The 20,412-nt window shown below is 48.2% G+C and overlaps 1 protein-coding gene across 2 annotated transcripts; it reads left to right on the forward strand.

Moving 5' to 3' along the window:
- The first annotated feature begins 15,662 nt into the window (after positions 1 to 15,662).
- C1QTNF4 (C1q and TNF related 4) lies at positions 15,663 to 20,233 on the forward strand. Of its 2 annotated transcripts, none has more exons than XM_081061595.1 (2): positions 15,663 to 16,083; positions 19,108 to 20,233. In XM_081061595.1, the coding sequence occupies exon 2, from the start codon at positions 19,113 to 19,115 to the stop codon at positions 20,085 to 20,087; it is 975 nt and encodes a 324-aa protein (XP_080917721.1). In that variant the 5' UTR covers positions 15,663 to 16,083; positions 19,108 to 19,112; the 3' UTR covers positions 20,088 to 20,233. The 2 variants fall into 2 exon arrangements, with proteins under 2 accessions (XP_080917721.1, XP_080917720.1); XM_081061594.1 differs by lacking the exon at positions 15,663 to 16,083 and adding an exon at positions 16,652 to 16,744.
- Positions 20,234 to 20,412: the final 179 nt, after the last annotated feature.

Below are 20,412 nucleotides of genomic sequence, written 5' to 3' on the forward strand. Positions count from 1 at the left end.
TAAAAATCCAGCACATCCATCAGAATCTGCCTCCTATTATATATTTCTAAGCACATTGGATTAACCCCATCTCTCATATTTTTTAAAAAGGACAACACATTGCTATAATAAATTCTCTTAGAGAATCTCAAGGAGGCATCCACGCCCTCAGTCTATTACTGCAAAGTAATAAATTATTGCCAACAACAGAAAAAAGGACAATTATAGAGAATAAGCAAGGTTTGGAAAGGAAGCATAATGGCTTTCTTTTCCAAAAGACATTCTTGTCATTTAAAATACAAAAAGCGAATACTACAGCAGTGCTCCTTTCTCTAAAAGCTAAGTCAGTGCCAGTCCCTAAATGACATCAGTTCTAACTGTATATACTCTTTTGTTCTTCAATTTTTATTTTGTTTCCTTTTGTTGTTGCAGAAGGTGAGTAGTTTGTTTTTCATTCCTTATGACACCTTTGGAAAGTGTACTTGTAACTTCATGTCTGGTGATAGAGACTTAAGTCCGCAGAGTTCTTAGGATATTGACCACCTCGCATGTCATACCCTCAGTTAGGCATGTTAACAACATTTATAGAGGAAAAAAAATCACTTTAAAAGAAAATGAATTTCAACTCAAGTATAAAGCTCGTGTGTACTCAGACCTTTTAAAAGCAGGTTAAAATGCTCAACATGAAAAAGCATATGGTTTCACATATTTAAATAATCCACTGAGATGTTGCCAAATGAGTAAGCACTTAATTTGCTGCTTCTCAGACTTTTCTTTCAAAGCAGCAGCGCTCATAATATTAGAGTGAGCATGCAGAGGTCTCCTCCCTCCCCCAGGGGTTAGGAATACAGCCTGAAGCTCATGAGTAGTTTACCTTGAAATGTCTTTGTCTCTTACTTTGTCTCAAAAAGTAATGTAAATTTTATATTCTACTCAATATTATCTGCACTGGTTTTAATATAAAATGTTTTGCATTATCCACGGTTTTCCCAAAAAATCTTCAAGTAAAGATGATGTAGGAAAATGTGCCATGTTTATTATCCTGTGGCTTCTGTGCTCCAACCACCTGCCTCTTCCTGGTTGAAAGCTTGTTTGACTGTGAGAACCAGTTTACCACCAGAGGGCGCCAAGGCTTTGGTTTTACTTCTGCAAGTTGGGCTGCTGAAAAATTTCACCAAGGCGGGCGATTGATTGTTCAAGTACTAGTTCAGTTAGTCAATCTAACTGCATCCAAGCTGTAGAACCAATAAGGGTACTATACCTGTGATCCTCCATAAAATTTTATAAGCTATTAACATAATCAAACACGTGAAGTTGGTTTAGGGGCTAGTAAATTCAGATAGATATTCATAAGATACACATGCAAGAAATAATGAACTGACTCGTGTAAATAATAGACCTCAATAAGGATTATCTAGTAAGCTGCACCTGTGAAACGGGGCAAGGGGTTTGCCTTGGCATTGCTGAGCTAAATGCGAGGAAATATGCCTCCTAGGGAGTGTGGTGGTCCATGAAACCTTGATTGAAGGAAACTGTGGGGTTTCCTGGAATTTTGGGGATGATGGTTAAAATACTAGAGTATAAAAACAACCTTAGGATAAAATAAACTTTAAATATGGCTCTGCATCCCATCTTCTTACTCTTAACCTAAACATACCTTGGCTTTGTTATAATCTCCTATTCTAGAAATATCCTCCTTTCCCTCTCCCCATTGAAATTTCGGCTATAAAGTTAGATTCAGTTCTAGTGCCATCTCTTTGCGAAGTCTCATAGTCCCCCCAACTGATGAGGTCTTTACCTTCAATCTCCCCTCCCCCAAATCTAAGAGTGCAAAGGAAACTGACAACAGAAACTACATCAAACACCAAGTTTAAGGCTTACAGCAGGGGCAATTATTTCTCTTAGATTTGAAAACTGAAAAAAAAATTGCAGTCAGCTCTTTAAAACAGGCCAACTAAAACACTAAACTTCATAGCAAGGCTAGCTGGTCAAGCAGCAGTGCATGCAGTTGGTCAGGCTAAAGTGCAGTGGTAGGTAAGGGAGAAGAAAGCCCGAACATTTGGAAGTAATGACTGCCAAGAGACGAAATCTTGAAAGGCCCATTTTGCCTTGGTCTCATAAGTGGATTCCTACGCAGTCCAGGCCCAAATCTCCTATCTGGGACTAATTAGACTTTATACGAAAATCACAATTATTCCAACTTACTGCAACCTTACAAAAAGAATGTTTTCAGATAAATTCAGATGAGGGTCACACTCCAAAATATGGTTGGAGTACAGTGCTTTGGAGAGCATGAAGGAATAGTGGGAGAGAAACAGCAGTGTGACCTGGGGGTGCTGTTCACCACTCACCAACTTCCTGAGGAGAAGAACAAATGAGATAAACATTGCCCCCTCTCAAAGTCTCCAAGATGACAATGGGTGAGAGGAAGTTTTCTAGCACCAACTTCTGTAGCCAGAATGGACTATTGTCTGGTAATGCCACATTTCTGGAAAATCTATTATGTATTGCAGCTTATTTCCACACAGACTAGCATGAAGAGCCAGAGGTTAAATAAGGACAAGAAACAGAATTGTACCTACTCGCTTTCTATCCAGTCTGGCACTCTGCCCTCCTGGCATCAAAGAGACTGGTAAGAATGTCCTTTGGCTGGAAACAAAAGAGGGTGAAAATGGAAACAACAAAGTGGCATCTCGCTTCACACTGCCCACCTCCCACTGGAATTCAGTGTCTCATGTCCCTGAGTGGCCTGCATTTAGTTTACAAATGCAGCCCTCAGTTATTAAGCACGTAGCCTGTACAGAGTCTGGTGGGAGCCCAGGAGGAGCCAAAGGCCTGCAATAAATCTCTGCCCAGGGCGAATGTGTGCACTGAGGGCAGGATGCAGTGTGACAAGACCGGAAACTGGGAATATTGGGAGGGTTAAATGGTACCACGTGCAGAATAGCAAAGCCTGGTTCACTGAGAGGACGGACACTGAATCCCTTAACACTTGCCATGGTGACTGTCGTACAAGGCAGTGTACGCCAAGAGATGTTGAAACCACTTATCCCTGAATCCACAGGGGGAAGTTCACATACACTTAGGAGAACTCGGGGAGACTTCATGAAGGAGCAGCATTTGAGTAGGTTTTTTAAGGATAGTGAGGATACTGGGAGGCATGATGTGGGATGGGAGCAATTTCCAGCTGTCACTTAGTAGCCTTGCAACCTTGGACAAGTTACTTGATCACTCTGAGCTTCAGGCTCCTCATCTCTCTGGAGTATTAAATTTAGTACAGTGTCTGACAGTAGCTATTTGGTATGTGGAAGCTGTTATTTAAGAATTAGAAGGGGAGGGGTGGCCGGTTAGCTCAGTTGGTTAGAGTGTGGTGCTGATAACACCAAGGTTGCCGGTTCCATCCCCGCATGGGCCGTTGTGAGCTGCGCCCTCCTAAAAAAAAAGGTGGGGGGGAGAGGATACTTCCAGATAACGTGGGCAAAGCCATGGAGCTAGTAAAGGCTAAAGACTTGAGAGCAAGTGGAACCGCATCTCCAGTGGTCCTAACCTTTCCTCAGAGCTGTATTTGAAGCTCATTGGAATAATGAGCACCCAGGGCAGTAACTACCACGCAGTGCTCAGTAAATGCTCATGAAATGGGATCCTGAAATGGGGTTACATCTCAACCCCTGTCCCCAAGCCTGCAGTAGCACTTGCATTCTCAGACTACTAAACACTTCATTATCACCCTGGTTCCCAGCTGAAAACCCTGAAGATGACAGCGGCCTCCCTACCCCTCCCTCTACTTCTAAGAAGGCACTGCTGGGTTCTCAGAAATGCCTCCTGAATTGGTCATCTCCCCTCCCTCTCCACCATCTTGGTGTCGGTGGATCACCTCCACCCAGCCGTTGCAGCAGCCTTTTATCTGGTCTTCCTTCCATCGGCGCAGGACAGTAGGCAGTAGATAAGCTGGAGCTCTGTGCCATGACGTATGGAGGGTGCCAAAGCTGTCTCTGCCTACACCAGCGTCCAGCAGGGGGTAAAATACTTTCTTCTGCTCTACGCTTTCTTAAGACTCTTTCCCTTCGCGTCCTAAATATACCCTGAGCCCAAGCCACACAGTCCCAATTCTCCTCCAGCCTCTGTTCTGCACATTTGTACCTCAGTAGCAGCTGCTCTCTGTTATCTTCCCCTGAAGCCTTGTGCAGGAGGAGACAAGCTGAGAGACAGGGATATTTATAAATAGAAAGTGGGTGTAAAGTTCTGCAAATGTTTTAAACCAAGGCTAACTCCATCTCTTCTTCCATTTGAGCTTTGAAATCATGTACACCTCCTCATCTTCCCTCTTTCCCCAAAGCCTGTGAATTCCTGCCCTCTCCTTGACTAAGATCATGGTAAACCTGGAAAGCATGGTGGCCCAGAGATGTGACCTGGAAAGAAGTGTGGGAAATAGAAATGGATTCATCACCTGTAGACAACTGTACAGAGTAAAAGCTATTGAGATAAATGTGTTTGCCACCTAACAATAGGATATTTATTGGTGGCCTGCCACATACCCTGCTCTTATATCCATTAGCTCCAACCCATAAAACAGCCATATAAGCAAAATGTTACCCCTGTCTCACTGAGAGAAAAGTAAAGTTCAGAAGGGTTAACTGACTTGCGCAAGGCTGGTAAATGACAAAACCAGGATTCAAACCTTGGTCTGCAAGTCGGGAATTTCTAATATGCCACGCACATGTATTGAGTGCCACTGTTTTTCCGCATAAAAATCAGGGAACAGATTTCAGGAGTTAAATATGAAACAATAAGCAGGAACTCATGGTTTTATAACAATGAAAGGGTCAACGTGTATTATGAGTGCATACTCAGAAGCCCAACAAACTGGCTTAAGAAAAGGAATTTATTGGCTCAAGTATAGAAATGGCCAGGGATGAATCCACTGTTTCAGACAAGGGCATCAAGATTCCCATTTCCATCCCTTGGGTCTGTCTGCCTCTGCCTGGTTTCCCTTAGATAGGCTCACTCCATGTGACAACATGCGAAATGGCAGCTCCACTCACATGGCTTCTTAAAGCTTGTAATTCCAGAGAATGAGCAAATACCTCTCAGGGAAGCTCCAGCAAACATCTCCTGGGCGACTCTGGCCTGAAACACATCCCCCTGTAAACCAGTGTGGACTACTACTGCATTACTCACTGGCCAGACCTGAGGCTCAGGCCCAGTCGGAAGGGGTCAGCTCACTGGACGGTTATACATTGAGCTGGAGGGGCACGGCTTATCAAAGGAAGGTTTGCAGGGCAAAGATATACTGCAGCCTGTTTAAAAGAAACAGCTTGAATAGAACAGGAAGGAAAGTAACAGTCCATCAATAACAACCTTGGAAAATCCATGAACCTGGAATGTTCACAGGTTGATGTGTATTGAAATCTACGCACAGCTATGTACATTATTAATCACCCCATCAACCAGAAAATAGTCGCATTTTTCAAGTGAGGAGAAAATGAAACTCAGAGATTTAAACAACTTGCTAGTAAGGGGCATGCTCAGAGCAGGATGGCACCAGGCTGGGAGACCACCCCTGCCCTGGCAACCAGAGTCCTGCACAGCTACCAGCTGAACAGCTGAGAAATTCTTCAGGTGAGTCAAGGACAGTTTCCTCTCTCAGTGGGAAGAAAAAGCGACCAGGGAACTGCTCCCCCAACCTTCTGACCGTGAGAGAGAATTGCCTGGTGCTGTGTCACAGGAACCACAGGAGAGTTAAATCAAGAAGGAAGGGTGCGTGGGGCGTGGAACGAATGGATGAATGAATAAATAGTCCTAGAAAACAATTTGAAAAAATTAGAGAAAAATTAGGATCCCAAGTTTAGAGACTTTCAGTGGGAATGTATGTGGAACAAGAGGGATAGGAAGCTCTAAAATAGAAAACGAGGACAGCCCACTTGGAGAAAGTCCTTGTACCAAAAAGGGGGGCACTGAAGAAAGCAACGTGGCTCTATGGAAAGCTCTTTCTTACTCAGAAATTAAAAGGCAAGGGATAAGAAATGGCAGGAAAGGTGAAGTCCTTGATAAATTGAGATTTGGAAAAGGTGTGGACGTCGTGATTATGTTCAGAGGAAGTGCCAAGAGGAATTAAAGAGAGGATAGGGTTCCACTGGGGGACAAAGGTGTCAGAAAGCAGAATACTCAACTCTGATTTTCTTCATTCTCCAAGGAAAAGCATTTCTGAACTGGGATGAATAAAGCAAAAAAAAAAAAAAAAGTTTTAGAGGAAATTGAAACCCCAAATAGATGATAGTAAGAGAAGACTTAAGCACCTAGCCATTATTAAAATAAGGTGCAAGCCCCAAGGTGTTGAAAAACCTTTGCAGTTTAGATCCCAGAACCCTTGCCAATGCAGCTGAGAAAGCCATGGAGAAAAGGAAGGGGGCCACAGTGCCCAATGGCTGCTGATGTCCTGATATTCAGAAAGGAAAAGGTAGATTCTGGAAACTAGGTGGGAATATTTGAGGTAAATTCGCCCCAAAATTAATTTTAGAATATAATACACTGGGTTTGAAAGCACCTTGAAAAAGAATTGGTACCTTCACTAAGAACCTAAGAACACGATGCAGTGAACAATACCAACAATCTATTATTTGGAAGGCCGCTGGGAGAATTCTTTGGACATAGTGGACCTTGTTTCCAGTTAGACATCGAATGCCTCCTGATTAAGGAAACAACTAGGAAAATAGTGATCTCAGGAGATTTCCCAGTTGGGTGGATTCATAGCCCATTTAACCACTATCCCCCTGGCCCCAGTGAGTTATTCAGTTGATGCAAATCTGGAGAGAAGTCTCAAGTTCTATGCCTCTAGACTCGGTATTTGGTCAGCTCAGTAATTATCAGTGCCTGCCACACACACCATGTTTGCAGATGGCACCACTATTGAGAGCAAAAGCTAATATTTGAATGTCAAAAATCAAGATTCTAAAGTGTCTTGAAACAGGGCTGAGCCAACAGGATGAATTTTTAAAAAGCGGAAAGACCTGCATTTTGATTTTTTTTTCAATCAGCCGCACAGGCACAGGATGAAGGAAGTGTGGTTTGACGGTGCACACGGAAAAAAGGCTGAGGGCTTTTAGCTGACCTCAGGTTGATTAGAAACTAGTACGAATGGAGCAGCTGCTTAAAAAGATAGTGGTCCTTCCTGCCCCTTTTTATTTTAGGTACAAACTGATGAAACAGTGAAAAGTGTCTCCCATCACCATTCTTCCTGGGAAGCACCCACTGCTAAAGGTTTTTCGTAGATCCGCTGTGGTGTATTCTAGGCACATAAAAGCAAATGCATACTTTTTTTTTTTACACAAACAATAGCATGCTTGTTTTTCACTTAACAGTAAGCTTTAGAGATTATTTCATATCCTTACACAAAATGATTCCTCATTCTTTTGTAAAGGGTTCATAGCGTTCTCTTGTGTATATGGATCAGAATTTATTTAATGGGTCCTCTGTGCTGGGCCTGCAGATCGTTTCCAGGGTGTGTTATTACAGACAATGCCTTAATGAATAACTTGTTTCAGACGTGGGCATGGATGTGAAGAACAGCTTTTTGAGAAGTGGAGTCACTGAGTGCAAAGATGCACATTTTTTAATTTGGTAGATATTGTCCAGTTGTGCCCGCCGACAATGTATGAATGTCTGTTTTTCCAACTCCTCACCAACAGTGTGTTACAAATCTTATTGCTCTTGACAACCTGAGAGGTAAAAAAAATAATGACCTGTTACTGTAATTTTCTTTTTCTAATACTTACATGTAGTTTCTTGTTTATTAACTGTTTACATACTTTACCCATTTTTTTCTACTGAGTTGTCTTTTCCTTAGAGCTCTTTATAAAAGAAATTTTCTCTTTGTGATGTGTTATAAATATGTTTTCCAGTTTGTAGTTTGTCTTTTGATTTTGTTCTGGCTATTTTGCCATGTAAATATGTTTCCCTTTTAAGCTGTAGTAAAATATATCCATCATTTTTTTTATGACTTTTGGAATATATGTTATAGTTTAAAGTTCTTTCTCACTCTGAAATTTTTTTTTAAATATCATTTGAGGGGTGACCGGTTAGCTCAGTTGGTTAGAGTAATAACACTAAGAGTGTTATTACTTAGAGTAATAACACTAAGGTTGTCAGTTTGATCCTCACAGGGGCCACTATAAGCTGTGCCCTGCTTTAAAAAAAAAAAAAAAAAAAAAAAAAAAAAAATATATATATATATATAATTTGATTTCTTTCAGGACTCTTGGTTTCATTTTTACATTTAAGTATGGGATGCATTTAAAATTTGATTTGCTATAAGGCATGATGTATAGATCCAACTTAATTTTTTTCCAGATGGTTACCTAGTTGTTCCCATACAATTTACTAGATCATGTATCTTTTCTCCTCTGATTTAAAATCCCACTTTGATAATATTCTAATTCCAGTATGTATTTGGGTATAATACTGGATTTTATACTCTGTCCCATTGATCTACTTCTTTTGATACATTTGAAAGAAATTATAGTTTTTATTGATATTTTAAATTACTTTTGAAATGCAAGCAATAAATAGTTGTAGAAAGTTTGGAAACAGGAAAAGTTATACAGAAAAAAATAAATATGATCGCTGAACCTACCATAAATAACTAAATATTTTGGTGATTATTCATCCAATCTTTTCCTATGTAATTATAATTGTTACCCGGTTGAGATGATACTACATAAGTCTAATTTTTCATCCCCCAAATCTAGTGTGATCTAAATGCCCAAAGCCGAGCTAGTCATCATGTTAGCCAGAGTGAATCCACTCCTCCTTCACCATCTTCCCAGATACCCAGTGCAAGAGGTGGAGGCAGCTTTTGACTCTTCCAGCTCCTTCACTCCCCCTGTTCATTCTAGTCACCAGGTCCTCCATATTTTCCCTGCATAGACTCACAGGCCTTAGATTAAGAAGTCCTCTCTACACACATGAAGACACCAAGACCCAGAGAAGGGGAAATAACTTGTCAAAATTAGAGTGCTTTTAACTACAAGAAACAGAGGACTCCACTCAAAATGGCTCAGCCACGAAGTGGCTTTGTCATCTCCCATAATGACAGATCCATAAGGAGGGTAAGTCCAGGGTGTGTTAACTCGGTGGCTCAACAGTGTTAAGGACCCTGATCCTTGCCATCTGTGCATTCTGCCATCCCCAGTGTATTGGCTTTTGTCCTCACTCTTTTCCCCACATGGTTGCAAGATGGTGACAGTAGCTCCCAGCATCACCGTCTCACATAATATTACATAAAGGCCAGAAGAGAGCATGCCCCTTCCTGATTCCCTGTTGCCCAGAGCAGGAGGTAGGGGTAGCTGGGAAATGTGGGAGGGCATTTTGGGTTGTCACAATGATTGGGGGACACTACTGGCATTTAGTGAGTAGGCACCAGAGGTGCTAGATGTCCTGTAATGTTTGGGACAGTTGATAAGTGAAATAACTAGCTCTCATTCTTCACCGTATTCGTGTAGGTGGGGAAAAACAGAACCTAACTGTTTTTACATACAAAACAATTTTTTGTGTGGTTTTAATGTACACTGAATTTTCCAGTAATGTAAGTTCCCTGTAAATTGAAGAAGGATTGTAGTTGTTTTGTTTAGAACTTCACCAAGAGTTTGTCACTATTTTAGATGTCAGTGCTTCTGGTGATATTAGGGTTCCAGATTTCACATCCTTGTATCAGCCTGCGTTTGTAGCTGTTGCATTTGTGACTCTGCATAGAAGTATAAACATCCAGCTTCTCTATTTGATTAGCGTAGCAATGCACAGATATTGACACATTGAAAAACAGATGGTTTTATTAAAATTACTACCCTTTTATTTCTCCTTTACATCACACTTGGAGCATTATATTGATTTTTTGAATATATCAGATTTTATTTTTTATAAATTTCATTTCAGTATAGGAATGAAATTTTACAAAAATTTAAAAATACTTGCTATGAAAGAAGTTAGATCATACAGGATTGAGATCCACTGGCTTCCAGAATAAAGTCTAAACACTTAAAATCCTGCATGATCAGATCCCAAACTCACTTTTCTGGACCTGTCTCCTGGAAACACCCCTGGACTTCATCCTTCAGCCATGCCAAGGTGATTATTCATTTTTCAAACACACCAGGCAATCATCATAGCACATACGGAGTGCTTACAATATGCCGGGCTCGGCTATGTGCTTTACTTCGAGTATGTCTTTCAATGTTTGCGACAAGCCAACAAGGCATAGATACTTTTCTTATACCCATTTTACAGGTGGGGAAACTGAGTTCATGCTGTTAGTAATGGAGCTGGGATTCAAAGCAAAGCAGTCACTGATGCCAGTCACTGCCCTTCACCAAGATTCTGGATTGCCTCCTCGGGAGATAATCCTGCTCCCTGGTCCTTCCTCCCAGAATACTCTTCCCATCTCTTGTTACCTGTCAAAGTCCAGTGCAGCCTTCACAACTTCATTTAAATGTCACTTCATTCATTAATCTTTGCTGTATCCCTCCTCTTGAAATGAATTTCTTTTCCTAGTGTTCCCATTGCACTTTATCTATGGTTTATTTGTATTATGGTTTATCCATGGTTTTTATTGTCTACTCTTGAAAGAACTGAGGTGGCAATGATAAGTTGCTCTGTGCCATTCACGCCTATCCCTGCCCCCTTCCTTTTTTCTCCAGCAGGTGCTCAGCTGGACTTTGATTGTGTTTGTTTCTCAGGCTACTTCCCTAGTCATCGGGACTCTCCTGACCCACCCACTGGCTGACACAGATAACACACGCAAAGTGATTCAAACACACACACACACACACACACACACACACACACACCGTTCAGAATCAATGCAAGGACTGTCATCAAAGAACACTCACTCTTCAATGTCAGAAACAAGGATTGAAATGCCACAGGGATTCTCTCCCTTGCCCAGCTTGTAGGACATACCCTTCCTTCTCTCCCTCTTGTCCAGTGACTGTACCTCCCTGAGGCTCCTGCAGGCCTTGGAGACCTCACCACCTTCTCCTGCGCGGGCCACTGCCACCACTGTTTCAGCTCATGCAAGAGTGGGTCTTTTCCCAGCCTCCTCCAATTGAAAAGTTGATGGTTGTCCCCAAGGATGTACCTATCGTGGTGTCAACATACAGCACTCCATGGCCAAATGTACAGAATTTGGGTCTTCTGACCACCTTGAGGTATTTGTGCCTCTAATCTCCTCTGCCACCATGGGTTGAGGAGAACGTGCTCCAATAGCTCAGGGAATGAGCCTGCGTTTGGGGAGAAACTTGACTGTCCTGCTATCTTCACCCCGGTTTTGAGCAGTTCTGATTGTCCCAGTGTTCCAACTATCTATTGCTGTAGTAACCCAGAAATTGCTGGTTTAACACAACAATCATTTCTGTCCCTTGCGGGTCAGAGGTCACTGGGTTCAGCTGGGTGGTTCTCATTCAAGGTCCCTCTCACAGTTGCAATCGATGGTTGGGCCTGGAGTCCTTGAAGGCTTTCTCACTCGTATTTCCAGCAGCTGATGCTGGAACCTCAGCTGTGCTAGCTTCATGGAGTGTAACCTCTGCAGCTGCACAAGGCCCCAAGCGCACAATGGTTTGCTTTAATGCTCTGTTGTCACCATTGAAATTCTGAATTTTTGAATAAGAGGCCCTGCATTTTCATTTTGTCCTGGACCTTGCAAATTAGGTAGCTGACTCTGACGGGGGCCACAACATCTCCACGTGGCTTTTCCATGTGGCCTGGGATTTTTCAAATCATGATGGCTCGGTTCCAAATGTGAGAGTTTCAAGAGAGAGAGCCAGGCAGAAGCTGTATCACCTTTTATGACTGAACCTAAGTCCTCCTCTTAGAGGGGAGTGGCAAGGTCACAGTGTAAGAAGAGCAGGTGGGGTGGGTGTTCCAGCTGTCTTTGGAAAGTGCAGTTTGCCACCTCTGGTTATGAGCAAGCCACGTTCCCCTTCCTGGCCTCCCCCTCTGTAGAAGAAGCCTGGGGGTTCAGTTCTTCTTTGGGAAAAGGGACAAGGAAGAGTTGGGACCTTGATCCTCGAAGCCACTCTCAGCTGTTCCCCTCCAAAGTCATTTACCAAGTACTGGGAGGAACTGGAACCTGCCAAGCAGGCCAGGAGCCCGCCCAGGAGCTCTAAATGTCCCTTTCCCTGGAGGGCTGAATGTCAGCGTGCAAGGCAGAGACTCAGCACCCTGACATCTGTTTCTCCTGCCGGCATCTCTGCTTGGCTAACGCTGCTTCTTTCATTTCTCCCTGGGGCATATTGTTGACTTTCTCATTAACTTCCCCTCAACTCCCAGCAAGGTCCCTAGACTCTGAGGTCTGTTAATTCCCCTGTAATCCCCTGGCAAACCGGGAAGCTAATTAAATTTTGAGTTTGTGCGCACACTGTCAGTCTCTGAATCTCTTCTGGGTCTCTCATCCCCCATCTGTCTCCTCCCTTTTCCTTTCTTACTAGCCCCTCATAGTTCAGATCCATCAGGACACAGTATTTTCATGCAGATCTCCCTGCCTCTCGCTCTTCTGTCTTTCACTCTGCAGCCAGAGTAATCTTACACTACAGCTCTGAGCACTCTCCCCTCTGCTGTGGGATAAAGCGAGATTGGCTGGGCATTTAAGCCACACACACCTTACCTGCCATAACTTCCCGTGATAAACCCTTTCTTCCTGAACTGAGCATACGGTCCCTTCCCCAGCCCCACTAAGCCACCTCCACCCTTTTGTTCAGATTCTTACCTTTGACTGCTTCCCACCCTCACACTCCTCCATCTCACTGTGTTAAATCCTCACCATTATGGAGAAATACCCACTTTTGGGACACCTTCCCACCCACACCCCCAGGTGAAATTTCTCCCTCCCTGAGCTCTCATAGCATTTTGCAGTTCTCTCCTGACTCTGATCTCTTTTACACTTATGGTTCTTTATGTCCACATCCAGCCACTCCCATTAAATGATTAGCTTCTTTAGGGCAGGGTCTCTAGATCTCATTTATCTCAGCTTCTGAACACCTCCCTAACACTGCGCTTTAGAACACGTCTTTGTTTTCTCCTGGCCCTAGGTGGCAGCTGGAGCTCCAACCTTCCTGTATACATTCCAGGAAGAGAAGAGGGAGGGCAAAAAGAATGGACATCCCAGCTGAGTCCGTCCCTGTAAAGCACTTTCTCTCCCAATGACTTCTGCTCACATCTTGTTGACCAGGCCTAGCTGTAGGAGAAACTGGGTACATTGCCTCCCTTCACACTCAAGAGCTCATCTCCCATTTTACAGATGAAAAAATAAGGTCCGGAGAAGATTAGAGGATTAGGGAGGCTGCAGGATAAGTGGCTAAGGACTGGGTTTCGGAGACAGGAGGACCGAGTTTGAATCCTGCCCCTGCTTTATCCTCTTTATTCCTCATTTGCAAAATTGGGTTAATGATACCTACTTCAGGGGATGTTAAGAAAATTAAACAAGGTAATGGATGTGAAAAAGCGCTTAACTTGAGACTGTCTTAGTTTGGGCTCCCCCAAAAGCAGATCTTGAGACAAAGATTTGGATGCAAATAGTTTATTTAGGAGGTGATCCCAAGAAGCAGGGTTTCCTTCTGCTGGAGTCTTCCTGAGACTGGAACATGCATGGGAATTGGGAATTGTCCCACTGAGGGACCCAACCCTGGAGTATGTTTCCAGTAACACTGATGCCTCCTTGGTTGAGGGTTGCCCTGGGGGTTAGCTTTCCACATCCAGCCTGCCCCACACTCACTTCCCCAGCTAAGAATGCCTCAGGAGAGACCTAGGAAGTTTGGCAAGTTCTGGAAGTGTCTGTAGGTGACCTCTACATAGGCCTGGGGGCATGGATGGGGCACTGAGAGCATCTGCTACACTCAATAAAAGGACCTGCTATTAAAAGTCCTCTTGTGTTGTGGTAGCCACACAACTAAGTAGGGGGGGCAGGTACTCCAACCTTGCCTAGGGCTCTTTTCTGAACCTCCCAATGTCCATCCTGGTCCGCCCCATGTCCAGCACCCTAGCCTGCCCTACACACCCATCAGCTCATGGCATGCTCTTCCCCCATATCTCTTTCCCAGTGGTCTCCATGAAGTTTCAGTTCACTAAAGCAAACCCTCTGTCATCTGCCTGAGCCACCTGTCTCCACCCTCAACCCTGACTTCTCTGGAGAACTTTCAGTGGACCCACGGAAAAGTATCAAATGGTTTTCACCCTGGGCCAGCCCCCCACTGGGATTTAATGGTCCTGCCTGCAGAGTGTGCCTTCTTCCCTCCCCACCATCATTGGAATCACACCTTCAAAAGGCACCTTCAAGATGGCAGCCCCACTCTTCTGGTCCAGAAGAGGACCAATGCCCTAAGAAAGGTTGTGGCTGCTACAGGTCGGCTTCCTGCCTTCCCCAGAACTTCCGGCAACATCCCTGTGTGGCTCTCCCTCCCACCTGCACCCTCCATCATGCCCTCTCCATAGGCCTTTTCAAGCTGGTAAAAGAGACAGTCGTGATCCTATAGGGCTCGATGGGGGTTTCACCCTATGCCCCCAAATGCCCCGTGCCCAGCCTGAAATGCCTCTGTTCATTCCTTTAAGGCAGATATTCATTAATTTATCATTTATCTAATACCCTGAAGAAACCTTAATGAGCCAATCATCGTTATCAAGGATTAAATTAACTGGGATCACATAAGTTTTGGGGGTAACAGAAGGAAAGCTCCAGAGGATAGAGGGTTTCCTGGGGCACCAGGCCTCTCAGGGACCACACAGAGGGTCTATGGCCGAGCCAGGACTGGAGCGCAGGCCTCCTGCCTGCCTGAGTCAGCCAGGGCAGGTGGACAGCACCAGCAACTGGTACCCCAGAGTGGGGCTCTGTAAAAGCTACCCACTCAGGCGACTAGTGCCAGCACATGGTCACCTCCACAGCAGTCAGGGCAGAGAGAACAGCTGCCCTAATGAAGGGAGTTCGAGCCCTCCACGGTGGGGCCATCAGAAAGGCCTCTGGTGAGTGCTGAGGTGGGAGGACAGCTGTGCCCAGCCCTGCTGTCCTGCTGGATCCTGTCACCCTGTCCCCAGCTATGCAGGCTGTCAGTGTCCCTCAGCAAACAGGCCCTAGGAGCCCTCCCACTGCCCATTTCAATGCTCTCACTTCTCGCAGGCACTGAAAAAGCAGCCTTTCCAGCCAGAATTCAATTCTGCCCCAAGGCCTCCCCTCCTTTCTCACCCTCTCCCCATGTGGTGGGAGAGGCTTACCCTCTGACCTCTAGGACCTTTGTCTTCCTCTTTCCTTCCGAAACAACTGCGGGCATTTTCAGATTTGGAGGTGAGAAAGAAAAATTAGGTCACTTTAAGCCCTTCCTTTACCGGCGACGTTGACCCATTTATCCTTCTCTTCCCTCAAACCCCCGCCCCCAATGCCTGGAAGTGGATCCCAGCCAAGACTCACCTTCCATTGTCCTTGCAGCCCAGAGGCTAGTCCAGTATCTGTCCTGCTCCATCCCCTCTCCTCAAACCGGGAAGGAGGCTGGTCTAAAGAGTGCCCTGGGCCACCCCCAGTTTCGCCTCCGCCTCAGGCCTGTTTTCCCTTTGGGGCCTCAGTTTCCCCATCTGCTAACTTGGATGAATGATGCCTGCGCGCTAGACCCAGAAGGATGAGGCTCCAGGGAGGTCACGCATGAGAAAGGGCCCAGAGCCCCACGCAGCCTGCACAGGGGCCTCCTTGGTGCAGTGAGCCCCTAGGCCCCGCCGCTCAGCTCCCCTCCGCCGCGCGCCCCTCCCTCCCGCCCGCTTCCCCTCCCCGCTCTCCCCTTTCCGCCTCTCCCCTACCTCTCCTCCCGCCGGGCCGTCCGCTAGCTCTCCAGCTGTCCTCTTTCCCTCGAGCCTCCCAGCGCCTCGCTCCCAGCCCCGCGCCCACCCCAGGGTCCCAGCGCCCCGCCGCCGCCTCGGGACCCGGAGGAGCGGCCCGAGTGCCCGCCGCCCCGCCAGGCCCGGCTCGCCGCAGCGCGGGCGGCCAGTGCGCAGCCCGGAGCCCGGAGCCCGGAGCCCGGAGCCCGAGCGGATTGCGGGCTCGGAGCGAACCCGAACCGACCGCCGCCCCCAGCCAGCCAGGTGAGGGCAGCTCGGGGGCGGGATGGTGGGGGCAAGGTTTCTCCTTTATTGGGAGCGGGGGCGGGGAAGATGCGGGGGAATCCGGTCCTTCTCTGAAAGGACCTAGAAGATTTTTTCATGAAAGAGACTCAAGGGCTTTTTCTCTGAAGGGATGGATGAAGGAAGGTCGGGGGACAGAGAGGGTCTGAAGTACCCTTTCTGAGGGATTTTTCTTTTTTTTCATGAGAAATGATTAATTGGCTTCTGTGAAAGGGGGACTTATCTTCCTGGGAGCATGAGGGGCTTTCAAGGCAGGTGGGGAGGGGTGTTCTGGCGGCGCTTGGGGAAAGGGGTAATTGGGGAGTTGGGTTGGGCGGCGAGGGGGGCTCTTAGGCTGACATCGCTGCACCTCCCCCCGTCAGTTCCGAGGCTCTGGGTCTGCCCACTTCTCTGTGTCCCAGTTTTTTTCTCTTTGAAGATGACTATTTTGAGCCCCACCTGGACAGAGCTAGGAACAGCCATTTCATTCCCTGCAACTGTGATGCCCACCTGACACCCTCCCACCTCTGACCTGCTCAGGGAAGGGATTTTAGGGAAGGACAGGGACCTAGGGATCTGGGAAACGGACAGTGCGTGACACGGGGGCTGGAGACTGGACACACAGAAGGACCCTCTGGCACTGGTAGGTGCACCAGACCCAGCAGAGGTTGCGGGGGGTGAGGCAGGCGGGTGCTCCTGGGACAGGACCTGCTAGGAGAGCAGCAGGGTCAGGAGGAGTTGAGATGTTCCCATACTCTCAGAAGGCAAAACGCTAGAATTTTCCTATGGTTGGTTTTATTGGGTTTTGCTTTCTTTCTCCCTCACCCTCCATCCCAAGGCTCATTCCACTTGTCTCCCCTCCTATTTTTGCAAAAAGGGAAACCAAGGCAGTGGACAGGTTGGCTGGAAATATCTGTGCTTGAGGGAAAAGCGGTGGAGAGGAAGGTATACTGAATTCGGAGTCAAAAGACCTGGGTTCAGGGCTTGCCTTCGTGCTCCATGGGTGACCTTGGCCCAAAAACGCTTCCTCTTCTTGGGCCTGGGCTTTCTCATCTACAAAGTGGGAGAGGCCCCACTTGTCTCTCAGGTTTGCTGAGATGTGTCTGGTTTTGTAAAAAGGGAATGCACTGATACTTGTGCCATGCAATCTTCACCACCACAGGTGGGCTCCCTCCAGCCTCCCTGCCTTCTCCAAGGGTATGGGCTAGCTCATGGGGCGCCTTTGTAGGAAGTAGGAAAAGTACCTCCTCTGGAGGGAAAGAATGTTCAGCTGGGCTAAGGATTTGAGGTCTTTATTATGAGAATTAGGAAAAGGCACACTTTTCCCCAGGTACAGAATCCCACACATTTGGGCAAGTAGAATGTGGGCTACGTTCCAGTGCCCATCTACCCTCAGGTGCACAGAGGCAGCACCCTGCAACCCTCTCAGCAGGCCCCCAGTGTCTCTAAGAGACACAAAGCTACCCACACTCCCAGGGTATTGCCTATAGAAGCCCACATCCTAGGCTGCTGTCAGCTCACTTTCTGTCCTGCTTTTGTCTCCACTTCCGGGCCTTGGGTATTCAATCCCCAAAGCCTAGACCCTACTAGGAAGCATGATGAAATCCCACCAGGAGAGTGACTCCTTTGAGTTCAGCAATGCCTTCACCAAACTCCCAGGGGTAGGAATTACTGAGTCCCTAACCCCTTATGTCAAGAACTTATCAGAAGGCAGTTTTTGAAGGTGTTAACCTGCTGCCTTCTGAGATCACCAGTGGTCTGACAATAAGTGATTTAAAAAAAAACCACCTTAACAGATTGTTTTTCTCAAAGCCAAGAGCAGAAGTCTTGCACACCTGGGTGGCACAGCCATTCACAAACAGTGATCACATCTGTTATCTCAGAGCATTCTCACGGGAAGCTTGTAAGTCAGGTCTCCTTCCATTTACACAGAGGAAGCTATGCCCAGAGAAGTTAAGGAACTTGCCTACGGTTTCAGTGTGTAAATGGCAGAGCGAGGACCCAAGCCCAGGGCTAGCCGTCTGTCCTTTTCTCTCCACCACTGAGAAACAAAGCTGCTGACCTCACAGTCTCGCCAAACCTCTGCTGGAATTGTTGCTCTCTTTGACCCCAGCAGCTCCTGCCTCTCTCCTTCCCCTCAGTGAGCAGCCCCCAAGCCCAAAGGAAGAAGTCGCATTCACTTACTCTGCTTTCGTGGGGGAAGGCAGCCACCTCAAACCCCAACTGTTCTGGCCTCTTTAGTGCAAGGGCCCTTGGGGAGTCCAGCGGTCCAATGTGGGAGCTGACCCTTGAGTGGGTCAGAGGCCAGGAAAGCGGTCAGGGAGCAGCTATTTCCTTTCCTGCCCAGATGGGGGCTGAGACCATGACCATCATGGGGGACATCAGTACAGAGAGCCAGTGCCTGAGTAAGAGGCAAGCCAAAGACCACAGAATAGCCACAGGAAAATGCAGCAACCGAGAGGCCGAGGGAAACTGAGACCCCTGACCACCCCGTGTTCCCAGGGCCCCTGGGTGCCAAGGGGCAGGGGATGGGGAAAGCTCAGCAGACAGGGCTGTAGGCGCCTTCCAACAGAGCATCTCTGCTTGTATCTGTTATGTGTGTGTGAGCTTTCACCTGAGGAAGGGGTTCTGGTGCTTTAAAACAGTCTGAAGAGTCACTAGCCTAACCTAATGATTCTCAATGTGTGGTCCGTGGGCCAGCAGCATGTGCATTGCCGGGGAACTTGTTAGAAATGCGAATTCTCAGGCTTCGTCCAAGACCTACTAAATGGAAACTCTGGGGTAGGGCCCAACAATGTGTGTTCTAACAAGCCCTCCAGGTGACACAGAGGCCCGCTACAGTTTGACAACCACTGATCCACTCCAAGTGTCTAGGAGACGAGTCCTAGTTGTGGGTCAAGCGCCGGGCTGGTAAGAGAGCCTGTCTCCCAGTTCGGGAGCTCCGGGCATTTTGGAAGCGGCCCCTGACCGACCCTCCTCTCCTTCCCCTTCTGCCTCCTCTCCCAGGGGCCATGCTGCGGCTCCTGCTGGGCCTGCTGGGCCTGGCCGCCTGCTGCGCCCTGGGCCCGGCTCCCAGCTCCACAGAGCTGCGCTCGGCCTTCTCCGCGGCACGCACCACCCCGCTGGAGGGCACGTCGGAGATGGCAGTGACCTTCGACAAAGTGTACGTGAACATCGGTGGCGACTTCGATGCGGCCAAGGGGCAGTTCCGCTGCCGCGTGCCCGGCGCCTACTTCTTCTCCTTCACGGCTGGCAAGGCCCCGCACAAAAGCCTGTCGGTGATGCTGGTGCGCAACCGCGACGAGGTGCAGGCGCTGGCCTTCGACGAGCAGCGGCGGCCCGGCGCCCGGCGCGCTGCCAGCCAGAGCGCCATGCTGCAACTCGACTACGGCGACACGGTGTGGCTGCGGCTGCACGGCGCCCCGCAGTACGCGCTGGGCTCGCCCGGCGCCACCTTCAGCGGCTACCTGGTGTACGCCGACGCCGACGCGCCTGCGCGCGGGCTGCCCGCGACCTCGGAGCCGCGCTCGGCGTTCTCGGCAGCGCGCACGCGCAGCCTCGTGGGCTCGGACGCGGCGCCGGGGCCGCGGCATCGGCCGCTCGCCTTTGACACCGAGCTCGTCAACATCGGCGGCGACTTCGACGCGGCGGCCGGCGTCTTCCGCTGCCGCCTCCCCGGCGCCTACTTCTTCTCCTTCACCATGGGCAAGCTGCCGCACAAGACGCTGTCGGTGAAGCTGATGAAGAACCGCGACGAGGTGCAGGCCATGATTTACGACGACGGAGCGTCGCGACGCCGCGAGATGCAGAGCCAGAGCGTGATGCTGGCACTGCGGCGCGGCGACGCCGTGTGGCTGCTCAGCCACGACCACGACGGCTACGGCGCCTACAGCAACCACGGCAAGTACATCACCTTCTCCGGTTTCCTGGTGTACCCCGACCTCGCGCCCGCCGGCCCGCCGGGCGTCGGGCCCCTGGAGCTCTGAGCTCCCACCGGACAGGCGTCCGGGGTCGTGCATGCCGAGCCGGGGCCGGTGGCCCGAACACCCCGTCGGCGCGAGCATGACGGCCCGCCCAGTGCGGCTGGGCTCTGCCAATAAAGTGGGCCTGCGCCGGCGCCTGTGTCCCCCAGGGTCCTGCCTCTGTCGTGACTGCGACACTTCTGTCCCGGGGCGGGGGAGGGGGCGGGAAGGCAGTGCCTACTGCAGGCACGGGGGGGGGGGGTCAGAGGGCACGATTTGGTCAGGTCCTGGGAGGCCGACAGGTGGAGATTTGAACCCTACTCACCTAACCCAGGGAGGGCCTCCGCGT

The sequence above is a fragment of the Rhinolophus hipposideros genome, assembly GCF_964194185.1.
Source record: "Rhinolophus hipposideros genome assembly, chromosome: 10".
Classification (NCBI taxonomy): Eukaryota; Metazoa; Chordata; class Mammalia; order Chiroptera; family Rhinolophidae; genus Rhinolophus; species Rhinolophus hipposideros.

What these genes read in the sequence shown, in the direction of transcription:
- C1QTNF4 (XM_081061595.1), top strand. Translation starts at nt 19,113, where the DNA reads ATGCTGCGGCTCCTGCTGGGCCTGCTGGGCCTGGCCGCCTGCTGCGCC.